Here is a 20,977-nt window from a genome sequence, read left to right on the forward strand (position 1 = left end):
AACAGCATTTTCCTAAGCTGACTTGAGAAATTTTACCACGCTCAGTGAAATTTTCCCGCACACTAATTTAATGCAGTACAGTGACTTGTTACATAGTTCCGAGATCAACATTTTTAAAAAAATTATCAAGTATATTGCTTGTAATATTTGCATTATATGCATTTATCCAAAGACTAATCATCACTCAGTACAGTATTAGATATCGTGCATGATGGACAGTTTACTCGAACATTGTATCATAATTAATGCAACGCAGTTACATTTGCGAAGAGTTGATAATGGCCGATAAGAATGAAAAAGCAATGTCTGGACGCAGTACGAAGACTATAAATGTAAGAAAAAGACTGAATTTGAAAATTAAATTGGACGTTTTGAAGCTAATCGATTCCAGTCAATGACAAGCGGATGTGTGCCATAATATAGGATTTGCAAGTTTAACTGTAAGAACAATTATAAAAAATAAAGAATTAATTTTAGCAACGGGAAAGATAGCTGTTCCACTGCAAGCAACTAGGGCAAGGCCAGCTATTAAGATTGAAATGGAAAGACTTTAACTAATTTAATTAAAGATAATATCCAATTCAGAATTCAGTTATTTTAAATATTATTAAAATAAAAAAAAATAAAAAAGAGAGAGAGAGAGAGAGAAAGAGATTAGCCAATATGATGATCTGAAGAAAGCTCACCTAAAAAAAAAAAAAAAAATGTGGAACCATTTAAAACTGTTAAGGGCTAGTTGAATAGATTTAAAATCCAGGGAGAAGCCGCAAGTGCAGATCAAGGAGCCGAAACTTTCAAAAAAGAACTTGTTTATTGAAGAGGGGTATTATATGTTATACTTCTCTTCAAATTTTTAACATAGATGAAGCAGGACTTTTATGGAAACGAATGCCTAAAATAAGTTTCATATTGAAAGAAGAAAAAAAACACGCCAGGTTTCCAAGCGGCGAAGGATCGGTAGACTTTATTGTCTTGAATAAACAAACCCCTTTTAGTTTATTTGGAAGAGGGCCAAAGTTCAACTTAAAATCGACTAATTTTTCATTATTAAATTCATCAATTAAATTAAATCAATTTAGATCAATTAAATTCATGATTTTAATTGGAATTTTAAGTTTAATTTTGATCCATAAGTAGTTACCACATAATTATATACATATGTAATGCAGAATGATGTGAATGATGTTACCATCCTGAATAAGGTAAATGTTGGAAGTGATCACAGAATGGTAAGATGTACACTTGATATAGATGTAGGAAAGGAAAGGAAAGGAAAAAACTGACTCGAGTAAATAATACAAAGGTCTTTGAAATAACAGAGGAGGAGAAAAAGCAGTATGTACTGGAACTTAAGAACAAGTTTGAGCTTCTGCAGACTGCTCAGGACCAAGATATCGACGAGGAATATTACAACTTTCTGAAAGTGATAAAGCCCAAGAAACCTATAGGGAAACAGAAATTCAAAGAAGAAAAAATTAGTCAAGAAACACTTGTCATGATGAACCAAAGACGACAAATGAAGAGCAAGAAAAACACTGACAGGGAGAAAATTGAGTATACTGAGTTATGCAAAGCTGTTAGAAAGAGACTCAGAGGACATAAGAAGATTTAACACAAGAAAAGTAGAACAAGCATTAAGGGAAAACAAAGGATTTAAATCAGCAGCCATGAGCAGTAATACAGAAAGACAAATGATACTGAAACTGAAGAATAGCGATGGTGTACTTATAAACAGCAGAGAAGGCATAATTCAAATAGCAGAAGACTACTATAGAGAATTATACAAGGAGCGAGGGAATGATACCAGCAGTGGGGAAGATGGATTGCAAAGTAGCAACACATACGACATGCCCGATATTCTTCCTGATGAGGTAGAACATGCATTGAAGAAAATGAAGAATCGGAAAGCCCCGGGGGAAGATGAAGTTACTGTAGAGTTGTTAAAATTGGGAGGAAGAGACATAACACAAAAACTGGCAAGGCTCTTCACAAAGTGCATTAGAAAAGGTGTGACGCCTAAGCAGTGGAATAATGCAATCATAGTTTTGCTGCATAAGAAAGGAGATAAATTGGAAATTATAGACGAATTAGCTTGTTATCCCATATCTACAAGTTGTTCACAAGGGTCATTACTAACAGATTAGAAAGAATACTTGATGAGAATCAACCGAAAGAGCAAGCTATCTTTAGGACAGGATTCTCAACTATGGATCACCTTCACGTAATATCACAGCTAATGGAGAAAGCAAATGAATATAAAACACCATTATGCCTGGCATTTGTGGATTATGAAAAGGCATTTGACTCTATACAGCATAAGGCAATGTTTCGGGCACTGGAAAGACAAGGCATAGATACTCCATATATTATGATTTTGAAGAAAATATATGAGAGTGCTACATCCTTTATTAGACTAGACAAAGACAGTAGCAAATTTAAAATCGAGAAAGGAGTTCGACAAGGAGACACAATATCTCCGAAGATGTTTACTGCTGCCCTTGAGGAAGCTTTCAGAAGATTAGACTGGTCGCAGAAAGGAGTCAATGTGAACGGAGAGTACCTAAACCATTTACGATTTGCAGATGACATTGTGGTCATAAGCCACGATCCCAAAGAATTAGAGGAAAATCTTAATCAGTTATGCACAGTTAGTAAGGATTTTGGACTAAAGATAGATATGGCTAAAACAAAAGTAATGATGAACAAGTATGCCACGGAAAGGGAAATAATGATTGAAGGAGCAGTAATTGAAAAGGTGGAGTCATATACTTATCTGGGACAAGTTATTAGCTGTAATAATGATAAATGGCTGGAAGTCAAGAGAAGAATAAATTTTGGATGGATAGCATTCAGGAAATATAGTCACATACTGAAGAGCAATATCCCAGTTTGTCTGAAACGTAAAATAATGAATCAATGTATACTCCCCACCATGACTTATGGAAGTGAAACTTGGGCACTCACCAAAAGAATGGAAGAGAAGCTAAGAACTACACAGCGAAGAATGGAACGAATTATATTGGGAACAGACTGTTAGATAAGAAGAGAAACACATGGATTAGGCAGCAAACTCAAGTAAAGGACATTCTTATCAAAACTAAAGAACTAAAATGGTCTTGGGCAGGACACATAGCTCGAAGACATGATGACAGATGGACTAAGGAAATAACAGAATGGTACCCAAGAGGAGCTAGAAGAAAACCTGGAAGACAAAGGTGGAGATGGATAGATGAAATTCATGAGTTTTTGAGTAGTAAATGGATGGCCAGTGCTCAAAACAGAAGGAACTGGAAAGTTGCTGGAGAGGCCTTCATCCTGCAGTGGATTGAAAATGGCTGATGATGATGATGTAATGCAGAATATTTTATATATATGTAAATATTTGAATATTAAATATTTTGACCGACATTTGTGCATGTTTTCACTACCTTTTATTATTGATTAGGAAATATCCTATGGCACCGAGAGCAACTCATAAACACATATGTTACCTTACAGGAATGCGGCGCTCGCTTATCGTGGATTCACTTAGCGCTCTGTTTTTCCAGAACCAATTACCACCGTTAAGCAGGGGTCATCTGTACAGACACTCCCCCGACTTACGTAAGGGTTGCATTTCCGCGGAACTGTATACGTAAGTTGGAAATTCCATAAATGCTTATACGGCACTTGCAACTATACATGCTGAATTTGATTGACGCAAAAAAGGAATGTGCGACAAACGTGTAAATAGAATGTGCGACAAACGTGTAAGTAGAATTGAATTATTTATTCAATTTTTTTTTATCTCACGCACAGGAAAAATTACAAAAAGTGAGAGGATACTGGCATAACCGTCAGCAGAATTTTACCTTTTGAGCTTCGTTGCAAGAATTAACTCTCCCGCTGATAAGCACGCCACTGCGGAATTTGTGCGCTGTTTAGATTTAGAAGGGGTGTTTTTGAACACATCACAAAATTTCTCTGCACCTGCAGAATTGCCGCTGGCAACGTCACCGCATACTTTAATGTTTTGGAAACCAGCACAATTCTTGAATCTATTAAACCACCTATTGCTTGCCACAAACTTGGCTTGGGGTTCGCCGTACCTATCCTTAATGTCTTCATAGGTACTTCTTGCTTTTGCTTGAATGGCCATTGAACTCAGGGGCACTTGCTTCTGAATCTGATTTTCCATCCACATTAGCTTTTCTACCTTTGCTATAGCACCTGAATGCTGTTTTGATCATTATTGATCTTAAATGCATTCTTTAACATGTTCTTTTATATGCACACTATCCTTTAAAATAGTATTCACTGTTGAAGCAGCAAGACCCAATTCCTTTGCAATGGATGACAAACTTTGTCCAGCTTCGTTCTTCTTAATCATTTTCATCTTCATTTCTAAATCTATTTTGTGTCATTTTTTAGCAATGCCAGCACTTGCACTTTCCATTGGTTCTTTTCCCTTCACCATTGTAATAAGTAAATAGGAATGAAGAGAAGATTCTGAAAATGTATTTATCTTTTTTATATGATGAAAGATTTCAGTGAAGGGGAAACACATTTCACCATAATCATGTAAAAACCCCACACAATTCAAGTTATCGATATTATCGCAAATGCAATAAGGTTGAGTTTACTACCCGTTTACAATAGATTGCATTAACAGAAAAGTCCAATAAACCGAAAGTGCAAATTGTTTTTATTGTTTTATGGTCTTGACCTTCAGAAATGTTTTTTCGAAAAATATCAACAAAGTTGTTCAAAATTGCTTCTTATAATGGAACACATGATAACAATGAAAGTGTAATGCAATTTCCATTATAAAAATGGCCTTTTAGAGAGAGAAATAGTTTAGTTATATAGCAAAAGTTTCAACTTCTGAGGTCTTGGAACGAATTACCAAAATAAAATTAAAAAAAAAAAAAACACCAGTGTCTTATTCGGTTCACATTAAGATATTTTCACGATACCTCCATTTATTCCTATGGGATGGAAAATACATTTCCACATATATTTTTTTGTTTGCACCAGCCAGCAGAAATTTACGTAAAGTAAAATATCTATAAGTAGAGTATTACATAAGCTGCGGAGTGCCTGCACTTTTTCTTTTTTTACTTCAAGCTTGGTTTCAGTATTTTTGTTGTCCAACTTCTTTTGACTTAATACTCTGCTTTCAATTCTGCCTACCGTCTATTTTACTTTACATCTGTTATACATATACTTAAAAATCATTAAATGAAATTAACTATTGGGATTTATATATAGGATGCCCCACAAGTCATGCACTATGGCTGAAATGTAATAACTTGATAAAAGTGACTTATTTGTCAGATTTCGTTTATGTCCATATTCATATGCTAAATTATAGCTGATTTATAAGTACACATAGTGCACTTTTGAACAAATCAATAGCATATCTTTAATCTTTGTGCATTCAGATAATTTTTTGAATAACGGCAGATTTCAAATGTGAAGGCAATATAGTGTCTGTTGGATTATCCCTTGTATTTGTTATCCATTTATTAGAGGAAACCCCTGGTCAAGAAACCATCAGACTGTAAGTGCACTCTCCTGCTGGGTGAATACAGCAGGAATTTTCATAATGAATTTTCATAAATTTTCCATGAATTTTCATAATGCAAAAAGATGAAAAATTGGAACAATTCCTGATATAGCATAGCAAGATATTTTTTGTCTCTCTCAGTATTGTCAGAGCAGTGGGATACTATTTGGCTGCTTGTCTCATATCTCGTGTTCACATCATTAGTTCTGGATCATGAGGAACATTCATTACTTGTGTATGCATTGGTGTTCAATTACCTCATATCAAGTATGTCTGTTGTAATCACTATTAAGATAAAGCAAGGAGTTTTCACCAAATGATATTGAGTGCATATGGCTTCTTGTAAATATCAACTAATTCAAAAGAAACTTTACTATAAAATAAACATTTATGAGATAACTAAAGTTAAAATCATAATGGAGCTATCAGCAGGTGTATCCATAATTTGCAAGGTCAACTTAAAGAGACTGATTTCATCCAATCATCAATTGTTATGCATCACTGGCATATGAGTCATAACCTGTACCCAGGTGTCTGTATAACAAAAATTGTTTGTTCGTTTGTTTGTTATTTTGATTTTTAGGAAGGCCATATTGCCCTGGGGATATGCGGTGGTCATTCCCTGACCTTTCTGCATCCTCCGTATTTGATGGTCACGGGCTCGAACCGCGATCTAATCAAGACGTGTGTGCTATGCACAGCTGCTCCTGCCCACCTGGCCACAGAGGTGCCTACACAAAAATTGTGTGAATGACTAAGATCTGGTGCCGTCCCTTTTTCCTTAACTTCCTCTACTTTCTAGATGCTCCCCTTCCTGTACCTCCTATGTGCTTCCTTTATCCATTTTCTAGCCCCTTTATTCATCTGTTCTTATCAATACATATATTATTCTCCTACCCCTTCTGCATGGCCTGTCTACATGTGAATTAAAGCATATATCATTCTCATACATATATGACATAACTAGCCACATTCTGGTTTATTTGATAAAGGCTGCATGCATTAGCTGAAGGCTTCTATGAATTTGTTTTAGCTTTATTTTGTAATATGCTTTTACTCTGTATATTTTAACCTATTTTGTGAGTTTGGAAAAGAAGTCATATGTATCCATTTCCTATTTGCAGAGGGTTCATCAATTAATATTGATTGCATCCACCTTGCAGAAGCTATCCACAGAATTGGTCTACAATTCATGGCATCACCATGAAGCTCTTTTAGGCAGAATTTATTACTAGTTAGAATGCAATGGACTTCTGCATTCAACATTGTTCTGACAGTTTTGTCCTAGGTTTTTTTGGTCCTGTTATAATTTTTCCAAGCACTGCTATTGTGGTTTCATCACTAGTAACACATATTGGTCTACTGGTGTGTGGGCAGTTGTAGATATATTGTAAATTCCCCCCCCCCCCCCCCCACTTTCCATAAATACTAGAACCAGATTTGGTAGTGATGCCCACTGTAAATATAAATGGGAATTGATGAGTAGTTTGAGAATAGCAGTTAATAGGCCAATAATCTGTAATTGCAACAATGAAACATTGCAGTAATAAACTATCTCTCTCACACACGCGCGCGCACACACAGTAGAAGTAAAATCTGTTCTATTCTATTCATTATACACATCTCAAAAACTTTTGACCTTAAATTCTAATTTCTGAATATTAGTCACCAAAGTATGCTAGTTTTAAAAGTTCACTTATCATAGTGTCCCATCGCTATATTTTATATAGTTGCTGCATGTATAATTATTGATTATCTAATTAGTTTGCTTTGTTTTCTAGCGGGACTGACTGAGGTAATAATCTACAGTTCTCCAGATGACAAGAGGAAAAATAGGGGCTTCTGCTTTTTAGAATATGAATCTCATAAAGCTGCCTCACTTGGCAAAAGAAAACTAGGTACAGGAAGAGTAAAAGTTTGGGGATGTGATATTATTGTAGATTGGGCAGATCCCCAAGAAGAGCCCGATGAAGAGACAATGTCCAAGGTAAATATTAGTCCCAAGTTCTAAGGATAAACATTCTCTTAATGAATGATGCTGTTGTGTAAGTCCCATAGAGTAGTTGTTCTTGGTATCATCTGCTGTGTGGATTAATTTATTATTACATAATTATAATAATTTGCAGTGTGTGAAATCTATGAGCCAAAGTTACTGTACAATTTCCTTTTATGCCCCTACCCCATATAAATATAAACTTTTCGTAAAATTAGTATGGCCTTGGAAAGGTTCATTTTTAACATGCGCACGCGCGCACACACACACACACACATCAATGATAGCATTACAAAAAGATTAGCACTCATCTTCCATCATTAGATTTCGTAGAGGCATACAGTGCAAGAAAGCGAGCTTATGCAGCATCAGCAAAAGAAACGCCCATTTCACCCCTCTATTTGTTCCAAATGCCTGTCCAGCAGCTCAGTCTTAAACTTATTTAGGCTATCAGCTTCCACAACAAAAGATGGAAGTCTGTTCCACCAGTCAACTACCCGCTGGCTAAAGGCAAATTTCCACACATCTATTCTACAACTGTCTTTCCTGAATTTGACTCTATGCCCCCCCCCCCCAAGTTCTTAATCCGAGCAAAGGGAAGAATCCCATCAGCATTCAGCTTGCTTATCCCATTATACACCTCAATCAGATCACCTTGCAGGTGCCTACTCTCCAGGTGCTGTAATTGGCAGAACTTAATATTATCTTGAAGAGCACCCTTTGTTCCTTTCACCAATCTTGTTGCCCTTTTCTGTGCTTTGCTAGCAACTCTACATCCTTCCTAAAATGAGGCCTCCAGAACAGTACTCTAGGTGTGGCCTGACCATTACCTTGTATAACGGGATAATCACCTCCCTGTCCCTGCTAGCAAAATTCATATATATCATTGACAAGGCTCCATGACCTGCCCTGGCAGCCCACCTGTGCTGCTCCACGGACTTCATATTTGACTGCATAATTACCCCCAGGTCTTTTTTCACTTTCCACTTCCCTGAGTGTAGTACCACAAAGTTGGTACGTTTCTCTTGGGTTATTGCTACCTATATGCAGTACTTTGCATTTGCGAATGTTAAACTTCAGTTGCCACTTCTCAGCTCATTTGCCCAACTTATCTATATCCAGTTGGAGTAGTATACCATCTTTACTGTCGTTAACAACCCTGCCAACCTTTGTATCATCTGCAAACTTTGACATTAAGCCTGAATTAATCATGTTTTAAATTACTTTTGTTTCTTTTGTCTTCATTTGTTTCTATGCTCAATAATGAATAGTTTTAAATTGGACATTTCTTGGTTGTTCTTTTTTATTCTTAATTCTTTCATATGAAAATTTAGATTTGCAGATTTATAAGAGAAAGTTTATAGAGGTTAATTATTTTTAAAAAGAGAAGTTTCTAAACATATCCCATTTGTATTTGGATGACTGTAGAGGTCTTTGGGATATTCATCCAGTGGCACTATATGGGGCAGGAAGCTGGGTTTCTGCAGCCAAAACATACAAAGAATTTACTCGGATGGATATGGGCTACTACAGTGTATATATTATACAAATGCGGATGCCCCAAAGTAATACACACGTCACAGCTTATAGAAAACCTCATTGGTTTTCCACTCTAAAACTGAATTCACCAAACCAGATTGAACACTATAATCAAGATAACTGCAAACATCATAGATATTCAATACTTCTAGGAAGCTAGTCATTGATGGAACCCCATTCTGCCACTGCACTTGCGTTAGGTAATAGCAAGATGTGACCCCTGGAAAACCTCTCCAATACCAGTGGTTAATATGCACCCAGGGCCTTGACATTGATCATCATGATATGTGAAGGACCTGCAGTATAAGAAAAGCAGCAAAATTAAACTGTTTAAATAGCGACACACTATGGTTTTTGATAATCACATATTTGACTAATGAAAAGCATGAATTCCAGGAATATTATATCAAAATGAGATGTGAATTATGTCCAGTCAAAACCCCACCATTTTAGCACTGGGCCATTCCTCCCTATCTGGTAGTGTTGTGGTGAGAACTGGTAAATTTGATACTGCAGGGATATGATTGATCTGATGGACTTTTTAAAAAGGGAGATGATTTTCGGGCACTGGTATTACGGAAATTGAGTCTTGTGAGCTGTTCAGCAGAGTGCTGAAGTTCGGTGTTCCAAGAGGTGACACATAGTGGATGCAGGTTGTTCTGCATTGTGTGGTCCGATAGATGGAAAACAGTGGAACAGCTGACTTTGCACTTTAACTAGAAGGTGGCCAGTGGTGTGTCCAAGACCATAATCCAATGAACCCTCCACTGTTTGGGCCTCCAGAGTAAGTACCCATGCTTATTCCTGTTGAGATGAATCATGTTTCCTGCTTTGCCATGTGGATGATAGATGATGGTGTGGCAAACTGCAAAGAAGAACCACTTTGATGTCTTAATCCATCGGAAACAGGTAGGTGGTGCCAGTGGTCTGGTGTAGATGATGTTTCCCTGTTGGAACCCTCATATTCCTGGGCTGAACTGCAAATATTAAAAACTACCTATAGGTGGCAAGTCTTCCCAGATGGCACAGGGGTGTTCTGGCAGGATAAATGAGACCTGCCACGTTGCCTGTTTTGTGAGGTTTTCTGAATTATAGAACATCTCTGGGATTACATGGATCGACAGATCTGGCATTTGAATCCTCCAACATAAACTCAGAAATCTGTGGGATGCATTCCTGTCAACATGGTGCAACATAATTCCTATAGCATTCAGAGGTGTTATAGAGTCCATGCCTTGCTGTGTGGCAGCAACATACCTACTATTGATTTGATCGCTATGTTTTGGTCTTGTAGATGCATGCAGACTTTCCAATTGTGAATTTTGGCAGTGCTACTGCCACCTGAGTTTTCTTGTGGGTTGGATTATTGGCCCTCGTTTCTGGAATTGGTCAGCGTCGCACGTTATATATTGACATTCTGGACAATTCTGCTCATAACTGCAAATTTCATTGTCAAAAAAGCGCACATGGCCAATAAATAAAGAAATTTGATAGCTTCAGACAAGTGAGAAAGCTGGGATGCTGTACATGCACCAAAAATTTTATGAAGAAATGTTGACCTGAGCAACCAAAAAGGGAAGCCACAGTGAAGCAGACTCAAGTGCAAAATATGGGTGCCTTAACAAATAAAGAAGTTTATAAGCTGATGTTTGTTCCATTCAGAATAAGAAGTATTTTTCAATTGTATAATCCTTTCCAAGACATCTTACGGAATTTCTGATATTATGTGTTTCCTGCAAAAACAGGCAATAAATGTGAAAATTGATTATAAACACATAAGCAAACTCTCGAAATTAAAGTAAAAAAATATTAGTAAATTATTTTCTTCTTCCAGCTAGTGTAATTATTTTTGACGTAGCTTTATTCTATCTTGCAATTTTTATTAATTTTCGTAAATTTTGAGAAATGATTTAAGATGTTTTAAAAATGGCTGATTCATTTCTTCTGATTTTAACAAGGTGCTTCTGTTTAGTTTTACACACTTATACTATTTTAGCCTAGTTCTTTAGACATCTATGTCAGATTCAGTTTTATACAGCTGCTTATTGATTTGCTTGCAGAACATTCTCTATATGGGGGAGGTTGAAATGTTTCTGCATGTATGTGCACGTACGTGCTGAGTATAAAAGGATAGCAGCACAGTGCTAAAAATTTCTGTACTTGGTGATAACACTTCATATAGTAACACACCAAGTATCATGCAGTTTCAATTTACTTTTTTTTTTTTTTTTTTTTCAATTACAGGTTTTGATGTCAACAAGTTATATGATGTGTGGGGAAAATTACTTATTGTGCAGTCATACAGTATTTGTGGAAAAGGTAATAATGGAAAAGCCTGAAGTGCCTTTTTCACTAATGAAAAAGGCACTTCAAGAGGGTATGTTTACAACATAACCTCATGAATTGCTTTTCACGAGGATATCGGAGGAGGTGCCCTTCCTATTTCATGGTTAAGGAGTGGGCAGCAGAATTTAACCCAGGGGTAGATAGCCTGAAAGTTGATCTATGCTATAGAAGACCTGCAACATCCATCACTCCAGAAGTTGCTAAAAGTTTGCATGATCTGGTGGTGAGTGATTGACGAGTGACGGCTCAGGACATTGCCAACATCTTGGGCATGTCATCTGAATATGTACCACAAAACAACACAGGTTCTCACTTTGAAAATGGTGTCAGCACGGCTGGTTCTAAAGTTGCATATAGTAGATCATATATGCACAAAGGTTGTCAAGTCATGTGAACACTGGCATTGTTTTAAAACAACTCCAGCAAATTTCTTTGCAAAGTTTGTGACCATGGATGAGATGTGGGTCCATCGCTGTTTCCAGAGACAATGGAGGAGTCGCTGGAAACAGCTCTACTCCCTCTTCAAAGAAACCCAAGTTGATTCCTTCTGCTGACAAGGTGATGGCATCAGTTTTTTGTGATGCCGATGAAGTGTTGCTAGTGGATTACCTTCAGAAAGGTCAGACGTTCACAAGGTCTTATTACACAGATGTGAGGTATTTGCATGAAAACATCAAAGAGAAATGATGAGAGGAAACAGCAGAGGAGTGTCATTCCTGAGGAAAACACTCACAAGTCTGTCATTGCCATGGCTGCACTGTATGAGTGTATCTTTAAAATCTTGGACTATTACCCATTTTCACCAGTTCTAGCAATATTAAACTTTTTGCCTATTTTGACAAAAAAAAAAAAAAAAAAACCATGGATGGCATCCATTTTCTCACCAACAGTGATATCATTCCTACATTGGATGCATTCCTGGAGCTCCAAGAAAAAAACTTTTCTTGCAGCTGGAATCAATACATTGCATCATCATTGACAAAAGTGAATTGACTCTGAAGGGAACTATGTTGAAAAGCAACATATTACCAGACTTCTCAAATAAACCCATCGTGTTAAGGCCATTAATTTTTCAAACGTCCCTTGTATATACACACACAAAGCAAATCACGTTCACTATTTAATGTTATTTTTCAGTTCCGATTGAGTTTTTAATATCCACATTTCTGGAACTTTTCATAAAGTTACATTAATGTTTATTTGAAATATTGCATACTTTATTCATTTACGTAATATATTTAACTAAATAAAGTATGAACATTTTTTTATTATAGTACTGTAGCATTTGGCACATTGTGTTAATTTATCATATTTTGCATCTATCCTTTTCTCTTTGAAAGGTAAAGGTTCTCTATGCCCGCAATCTAACAGGCGATATTTCAGAAGAAAAACTGAAAGAAATGTTTGAGTCCTATGGAAAAGTAGAGCGAGTGAAAAAAATTAAAGACTATGCATTTATTCATTTTGAAGAACGTGACCCTGCTGTAAAGGCAATGGATGATTTAAATGGAAAAGAAATGGGAGGAGCCATTTTAGAAGTTTCACTTGCTAAGCCTCCATCTGATAAAAAAAAAAAAGAGGAAGTTCTAAGAAATAGAGAAAGGAGAATGATGCAAGCAATGCAGCAGAGAGGGATGTAAGTACCTTCTGATTACACCACTGTTATTAATTTTAAAACTGAAATAGTTAAATTCGTTTGGCAGAATTTAAATAATAAGCACAGGAAACTCTTGTCCATTTTTTGTTTCCCTCTACCCCCATCATTGCAGAATTTAAAGTACAGAAGAAATCACTGTGGTTTTAGTACTCAGAACAGAATTAGCACTGCATTTCCGTGAATTTTGATACTATGTAACTTTTAATTTTAGCATTAGCATTAGTTGAGGCATATGATGCAAGAAAGCAAGCTTACACAGCATCAGCCAAAAAAAAAAAAAAAAAAAACCCTGTCCCATTTCACCAATCCATTTGTTTCAAATGTTTGTCAAGGTTTGTCAGAAATACAAAAGCTTAAGGTTTTGTATTTTTAAAGTTACAGCATTAGGGTCTCTATGAAGTGATTTTATTGCTTTGGCAGGCTGACATTTCAGAGCATGTCTGCGACTGTCCATTGTGGTAATTTGCATTATCCTAGCAGCTCTACATCCTTCCTAAAATGAAGCCTCCAGACCTGGATGCAGTACTGAAGGTGTGGCCTGACCATTGCCTTATACAAAAGGATCATCACCTTGTCTCTGCTAGCAAAATTGAATTGAAATATTGCTAGCAGAATATATATATTAATATATATTAACAAAACTCCGTGACCTGCTCTGGCAGCCTGTCTGCACTGCTCAGAAAACTTCATATCTGACTGTACAATTATCCTCAGATCTGTTTCATTCTCCACCTCCTGAGTGTAGTATCACACAGTCGGTACATTTCTCTTGGGTTACTGCTACTCATGCTACCCATATGCAGTACTTTGCATTTGTCAATTCTAAACTTCAGTTGCCACTTCACAGCACATCTGCCTAACTTTTCAAGATCCTGTTGCAGTAGCATACTGTCTTTACTGTCATCAACAACCCCACCAACCTTTGTATCATGGACATTAAGCCTGATATACTTTCATCAATATCATTGATAAATACATAAAACAACAATGGGCCCAGCATTGAGCCCTGGGGGACTCCACTATTAACAGAGCAGTGTTCATTTATTTCCACTCTCTGCCGTCTCCCACTCAACCATCCCTTTATACAGCAACTTGCCCTTAATGCCATACCACTCCAATTTGTACATGAGTCTTTCATGTGCAACAGCACTCAAGGCTTTTCTAAAATCCATATGATATCAATATGATATCAAAATGATTTTTTGCATCCATTTCCTCTTTGACAACATCAGTGTCCAATCAAATTGGTCAGACAACACTTCCCCTTAATAAACCATGCTGTATCTGAATTATTACTCCAGTCTTATCTAGGTGGTCCTGCATTATTTCTTTAATCAGTGACTCAATTATTTTCTCCCAAATTAAATAACAGGTTATAATTATTTGTATCACCCTTTGAACCCCCCCCCCCCTTTGTCAGTTGGGGATACATTTGCACATCTCACAAAAAGGATTCTTCTCCTGTGCTTATCTTTGACGGCACTCCAATTTCTAGGCAAAATGATATATCTCTTTTGGGGATTACCTTGACTTCTGATCTCTCTTGGCACAAGCACATTACAAATATTGCTTCCTCTGCATCTAAAAAAAAACTTGGTTTTTTCTTTTGCTCTTGGCATTACTTTTCTTCCAAACAGATGTTCACTCTGTACAAATCGCAAATACGCCCTACCCCTCTCAGGCTTCTAGATTCCATTCAGAAGAGGGCATTTAGGTTAATTAATGAATCATCTCTAACAGAGTCTCTCCACTTGCTGTCTCATAGATCTACTGTTTCTGCTGCATGTCTTTTCTACAGATACTTTCACGGGCACTGTTCTTCTGAATTGGCTTCTATAATTCCTGCTCTCTGTTTCGAAACAGTCTGAACACGTGCCTCCAACATAGCTCAAAGACCAACTTTTCATCTTCCTCGTTTATTCATTCATCTGCCGTTTTCTGGAACAGCCTTCCTTCATACGTATTTCCTGAAAATTACAGTCAGCAAATATCTTCTTTCGTCTTCTCAACCCCCAATGCAAACATGGTACTAAGTACTATAGGTTCTAATATAGGTTCTCATGTTTGGGGTTTTCGTAACACACACAAATTGTAGCCCCATATCCACATTCAGTTACCCGCTGTTAACGATGAAAAAGCTTAAAAAAATAAACACGTACTACTTGCTTGTCCAATCTTCCCTTTATTTTTTACAATGTCGTGTATGGTTTGGTCACCAACATCATAATAGTTGTTTAGAGATTTAATGGATGCACCATTTTCAGTCTTGAATTTGCCCATCACTTTCGCGTTTTCTTAAAAAAAAAAAAAAATCCCTGACATAAATAACGAAACAAAGTTTGTCCCTTTTTGATGCAGTGGAACACAATAATTGACACAGCACGCTAAATCAAACTAAACATTCTCGCTCTCGCTCTCTCTCTCTCTCTCTCTCTCTCTCTCTCTCTCTCTCTCTCTCTCTCTCTCTCTCTCTCTCTCTCTCTCTCTCTGTTCAGAAGACAGTAGGGGGTTGCAAGATAACAGGTACACTAATCTCCCAGTAACAACTTATAATGCAAAAATATCTGTTTATACCTATTCTAGTTATTACTTGAATTTTAAAATTTGTGATTGATTCCCCCCCTCCCATTTGGACTCTTGAAGAGTTTTGGTTAAACCGCTTCCTGGTAAATCACAAGACTGCTTCACTCTATTATTACCATATTTAATGCTGGTAATGTCTTACTGTGTGTTTAATTTATCAATTAAACTTTATTATATGTATGTATTACAAGAAAATCTCATTATATATGGGGTCACCAGGTGTTTCCTTATATCTGAGGTTTTAGCCATCCCGGGTAGGTCTTGGAATGTATCCCCCATGGATACGGGGGTGGGGGGGTTGTCTTACCGTATGTATATTTTCACACACTGAGTGATAACTGAATTATGACCAGCTACCTAATACTTCATAGGTCCTACTTTTGCCCTCATTACAGCAGCTGTCTGACGTGGCATTGATTCAACAAGATGTCGGAAGCATTCTGGAAGTGTGGCCAACCAAGCTGTGTGTAATGCAAGTATGGAGGTGACTGGTGTATCCAGATGCCCGATATACCTTTCCATGGTGTCCCACAAGTGCTCTATGGTATTGATATCGGCGAATTTCGGAGGCCAATCGATATGCTGGAAGTCAGAACTGTGTTCCTCAAACCATTCCTGCACAAGTGCCTGATGGCTGCACGGATTGTCATCTTGGAAGACACCATCACCATTCGGGAAAAAGTGTAACATAGTGGGGTTTATACGGTCAGCAAGCAGTTGACGATAGCAGAGATCACTGATGTGTTGTTCCACGCACTAGGGGTCCAAGTTCATGCTAGTGAAACATGAACACTAGTGAACACTCCACCTGCTCAGTCGTTTGGGAAATTGAGGCACCTGCTCGTCAAGCACCCACAATCTGTCCTTTACCAATGTCCAATAAATCCTCCCTTTTACCCATCATGCTCGGAATTTTACTACCAAACCGCTGACACCTTATCTGTGCTACAGGGTTCGACTAACCACACGCTCTCTCATACTTCACGTGGTCAATGAGTCGCATCACTCAGAATGTGTGTATATTATGTATATATGCACACAAACACACACATTAACACTTCTTTAGTGAATAGGTTTGATATCGACACTTTAGTGAAATTTATATGTAAAGTATGAAAATAACAAGAATACTGTTTGCATTATTTTTTGAACAAAGGGCATTGTGGTCCTTCATAGGTGATGAATTATGGGGGAAAAAAAAGAGTTAAGGTACAAGATATTAATGTGGGGTTAAGAACAATAATCCACGAGATTCATTTTTATGACATTAATAATTCCAGTATGTACACAACGAAAAATTGTGTTGCTTAAAAGCTAATCAGAACCATCCAACCTTGCCAGCTCTCCAGGAAAATTTTTTTACTCTGTTTGGTCCCTTCTCTACCTCATTGTTGTTATGTGGTTAGTAAGAAAGAGTGTCTTGTCTTTTTGCAAAAATGTAGCTCTTTTCTGTCTTCTTTTCACACACACACAAAAAAAAGTGAAACTATGCTAAAATTGTAATTTGCATATGTCAACTTAGCACCACATGACTTTTGTGCAGCAAAGCTAATTGGCTATGTCTTTCGGTAAGATGCCAAAGAAATAAGATATAAAATTTCAGATTTGTATGCAAGATTTTCTATATACAGTAAACCCTCATTAAACCAGACTAATAGGAGCTAAGAGGTGTCCGTTTTAACGAAAGTCCGAATTATATGAAATACTCTTTGTAATGTGAGTAAAGCTTATTTAAACAACATAATGTATGTGGATAACAGTAAAAGCATGTTTATTTTACATTAAAAATATGTATATACATAGATATGTATATAAATATGTAGTAAATATATGTATGTACATATTGTATTTACATTAAAAATACAATGTCCATAATCACTTAGAGATTGCACTGGTTCATCTTCACTTACATCACTTGCCACATTCACTGGTTTTAAAATATTACTTATCTTTTTTTGTGATTGTTTACAGTTTATTTCCTTTATTACCAATTCAGGTAGGTGTCTTAAGTGTTCATAATAGGCAGATACGTTTTCATTTGTTGATTGTTCAACGTACTGAATTACGAAGTTCAAGTGATCTTTCACTTTGCTTACCTTAATTTTTGGCTGAGAGTTGTTGCTCACTTCTTCCTCATCTGAACTTTCTGCTGCTCCCATTACACTGTCTGCAATCTCCTCTTCGGTCATGATGTGGTAGCCAGGATCATCATCTTCCCTCCATGACTCTATCTCCTCTAAGGAGATAGTCATGGATGGAAGAAGGAGACAGCTTTTCCCCCTCCTCGTTGCAGTCTCATGAAAGTCTTCTCTCTCTCTCACAACCATCTGTTTCTGGATTAGCATCTTCATCTAAGAAGTTTTTTCCATGAATTCGCCAAATTTTTTGAATTGATTTCTTTTGCAGCATCAGCAAAGTTGCAAATCATAGATCTTACGTTGTATGACTTTAAATTTTTCAATGTCTGTTGTCTTCTTCTCAACTAGTGGCTCCTCAACTTCTAGGACTTCACTCAAAACTTCTTTTTGTAGAGCCGCTTTGCCGTTTAGATCACCCCCTGGTCCATTGGCTGGAAAACATGTAGTGTTTCGTGGCAGGAACATGCACTTAATCTTCTTGTCTTGACTGATGTATTTGTCAACGTCGGGGTGGGTTGGGTTATCTAGCAAAACTTGGATTTTTGATGTCTTCTGATTTCTGGCACAGCTTTCTTGTGGAACCAATCCATTGTTATTTTCGTCGTAAACCATGCATTGCGGGAATTGTAGTAGTGTACCCTTAGATTGTCCAGTATTGCAATGTTTTTTAGGGCACGTGGTTTTTTGCTTGTGTGTTTTCAGGCAGAGCTCTCCAAAACAGTCCCATCTCATCAAAGTTCTACACTTGGTTCAATTGATAACCCTCCTTTTGAAGAAAATCATTCGGTTGTGTCCTGAAAGGCTCAACAGTTTCAAAATCAGCACTAAGAATTTCCCCACATATTTTCTTGTTTGAAATGTTATGCCATCTTCTAAATCTAAAAAGCCAACCTGAGGTTGCTTTAAATTGTTCAATTCCTGACTGTTTGGCTAGTCTCTCTGCCGCTGCTTGAATTTCTATTCTTTGCACAGCCAAACCAGACGAACGAAGTTGGGAAAACCATTTGTACACAGCATCATCTAGCCCTTTATCAGTAGGCGTCTGCATTCGTTTAACTTTATACTTTTTATTTTTCCTCCATGTTAAACTTGAGAACAAAATTACAAATTTCACTTTTCTTTTTTTTTTTTGTTTTTTTTTCCCCCTCTCCTTTTTAATGTTCGACCCGGTTTGTTTTGCTATGTCATACTCAAGACAGATGCTGGAGACACTGAAGCTCCTTTTTAAAATTTTTCTATCACCGATAGTTTATCATGAAGAGAAAGCGGCTTATGCTTCTGTCCTACACTAGGCTTACTTAAAGACATTGTTTAACTGCAAAGCACAAAAGATAGAAGCACTTAACTGTGGAGCAAACGACAAACAAATGTCTGAACCGCAGCCGGGAACCAAGTTGTTTGTGCAGCATGAGTCATCATGGCCCAATGACCTCAGACCCAATACATGTGACCTTTGAGCCTGATCGTCGTTTGATTTTTACACTTTAAAATTTTTTTAGAGCTGTTCAGATTACTGGGGTCTGGATTAATGAGGGTTTACTGTATGTGTAAAATCTGAAAAGGAATCATCTGAATCTGAAAACAAAGAAGCATAAGGATAACGTGCAATGCAAGAAAGAAGTAGACAAATAGATGTATTTTAAAGTGATGATTTATATGTACTGAATGTTTATTTTCATTTTTTGTCAAAGAACATAATCCTCCTCTGAGTTATGCTGATTACACATGCATATAGTTCATAAATGTGTTCCCTGCTAGTGATGGTGGGAAGGAGGTTATGGAAGAGCAAAAACAATGGGCATTGTTATTATAGTTGCCCAGATAGGAAAGGAGGTAGTGATGGCTCTGAAAAATGGGCCTATTTCGGTTGGTATAATCATTCAGTGCCAGTAATCAAAATGATTGTATATTATATCCATTTGTGCTTTCTTAATAATAATAATAAAATTGCAGTACAGTCAGTCCTCGTATAGCACAATAGTTGTATTCCTAGAAACCCTATTTTTTTCAATGATGTCACTTATTGAAGGCATATTTCAAATGATGCTGTTATTGTTGGCATGCTTGTATGCATACCTAGCATTTCAACTTCTACAAATAAAGAATAGTAATGTATATATTCATTTTGTCTGCCTGAAGGGTACACTACCAATGAAGGTGCCAGCAGCAATTTCATTTTTTAAGCTGCAAAGTGGCAAATTTGAATGAGCTTTCAACCTATTACAAAAATAGTGTATAATCCACTCTATATAGAGTGTTCCTAGTCGTGCGATCATTTTGCTTGACCTCTCAAAAAGTCTAGCTATATGGGGTTTATGAACCGCAAGTGAAGTTTCTCAATGAAATTTATTGAGACAATTCAGGCAATTTGTTATAGAGAAGTTTTGAATATATCAAGTAAAAGGAAAGTTTTCCATATGAGTAGGATTTGTACTATAAATAAAGAATGCTATTACTATATATTTTGGCTTATAAGTTGGCTTAGTGTGTGGACTCTCGAAAATTTGTGTTTAATCATATATTGGCCCTATGCACTGGTCCCATATTTTCTGTTGTCTTTTTTCGTCTTATGTAGTGGTGCATCCCAGTGAAAGCTGCATTAAGAACCACTGTCTGGTTATTAATTCAATTATTTCTGATATTTTAAAAGTTTACATTGAGACATTTATTACACTGCACAGTAAACTTTTTCAAAAAGTGTTAAGTATATACAATACTCCATTATGTTGAAAGGAGACCGAAACCGACAGTCAAAATGATGTGACATTGCTCTTATTGATGTCATGTATACATGGGAGACTGCTTATGTAACCCAACCATTTCTTGTTGCCTTTAGTACTGTACTGCAAACCAATTTCTTTCTAAATAATGTTCAGAAAATTTGAAAATATTGCATTTTCTATAAGTAAGTGATCGCAAAAGTTTACTTTTTTGAGAACACAAAGCAAACTTAAACATGACTAATTTCATGGAATGTATTGTTACTCATTTTAAAAAAAGTGAGTAACAAATATATGTTCTATAAAAATATATGTAATTAATTTGTCTTTCTAACCTATGCACGTGCCTTTAAAACAGATGTAGACTTTTATGCTTGACATAAGTCAACCTTTGTGTTTATTTATTTTTATTTTTATTTATTATTTATTTTTTTCTGCTTTTGTGTTCAGTAT

At 36.6% G+C, this 20,977-nt stretch overlaps 1 protein-coding gene across 5 annotated transcripts in view; it reads left to right on the forward strand.

Annotated features, from left to right (window-relative positions):
- The window catches only part of LOC150081216 (heterogeneous nuclear ribonucleoprotein R-like), a 170,512-nt gene that overhangs the window by 116,809 nt on the left and 32,726 nt on the right, over positions 1 to 20,977 (forward strand). For all 5 annotated transcript variants that reach the window (XM_090379404.1, XM_090379399.1, XM_090379403.1 and 2 more), the window contains exons 7-8: positions 7,330 to 7,535; positions 12,767 to 13,062. In XM_090379404.1, the coding sequence (XP_090235530.1) occupies positions 7,330 to 7,535; positions 12,767 to 13,062 (502 nt within the window). The remainder of the gene's footprint in view (positions 1 to 7,329; positions 7,536 to 12,766; positions 13,063 to 20,977) is intronic.

Source organism: Mastigoproctus giganteus, chromosome 8 (genome assembly GCF_048544385.1).
Source record: "Mastigoproctus giganteus isolate SK-2022 chromosome 8, ASM4854438v1, whole genome shotgun sequence".
In the NCBI taxonomy this organism is placed as follows: domain Eukaryota; kingdom Metazoa; phylum Arthropoda; class Arachnida; order Uropygi; family Thelyphonidae; genus Mastigoproctus; species Mastigoproctus giganteus.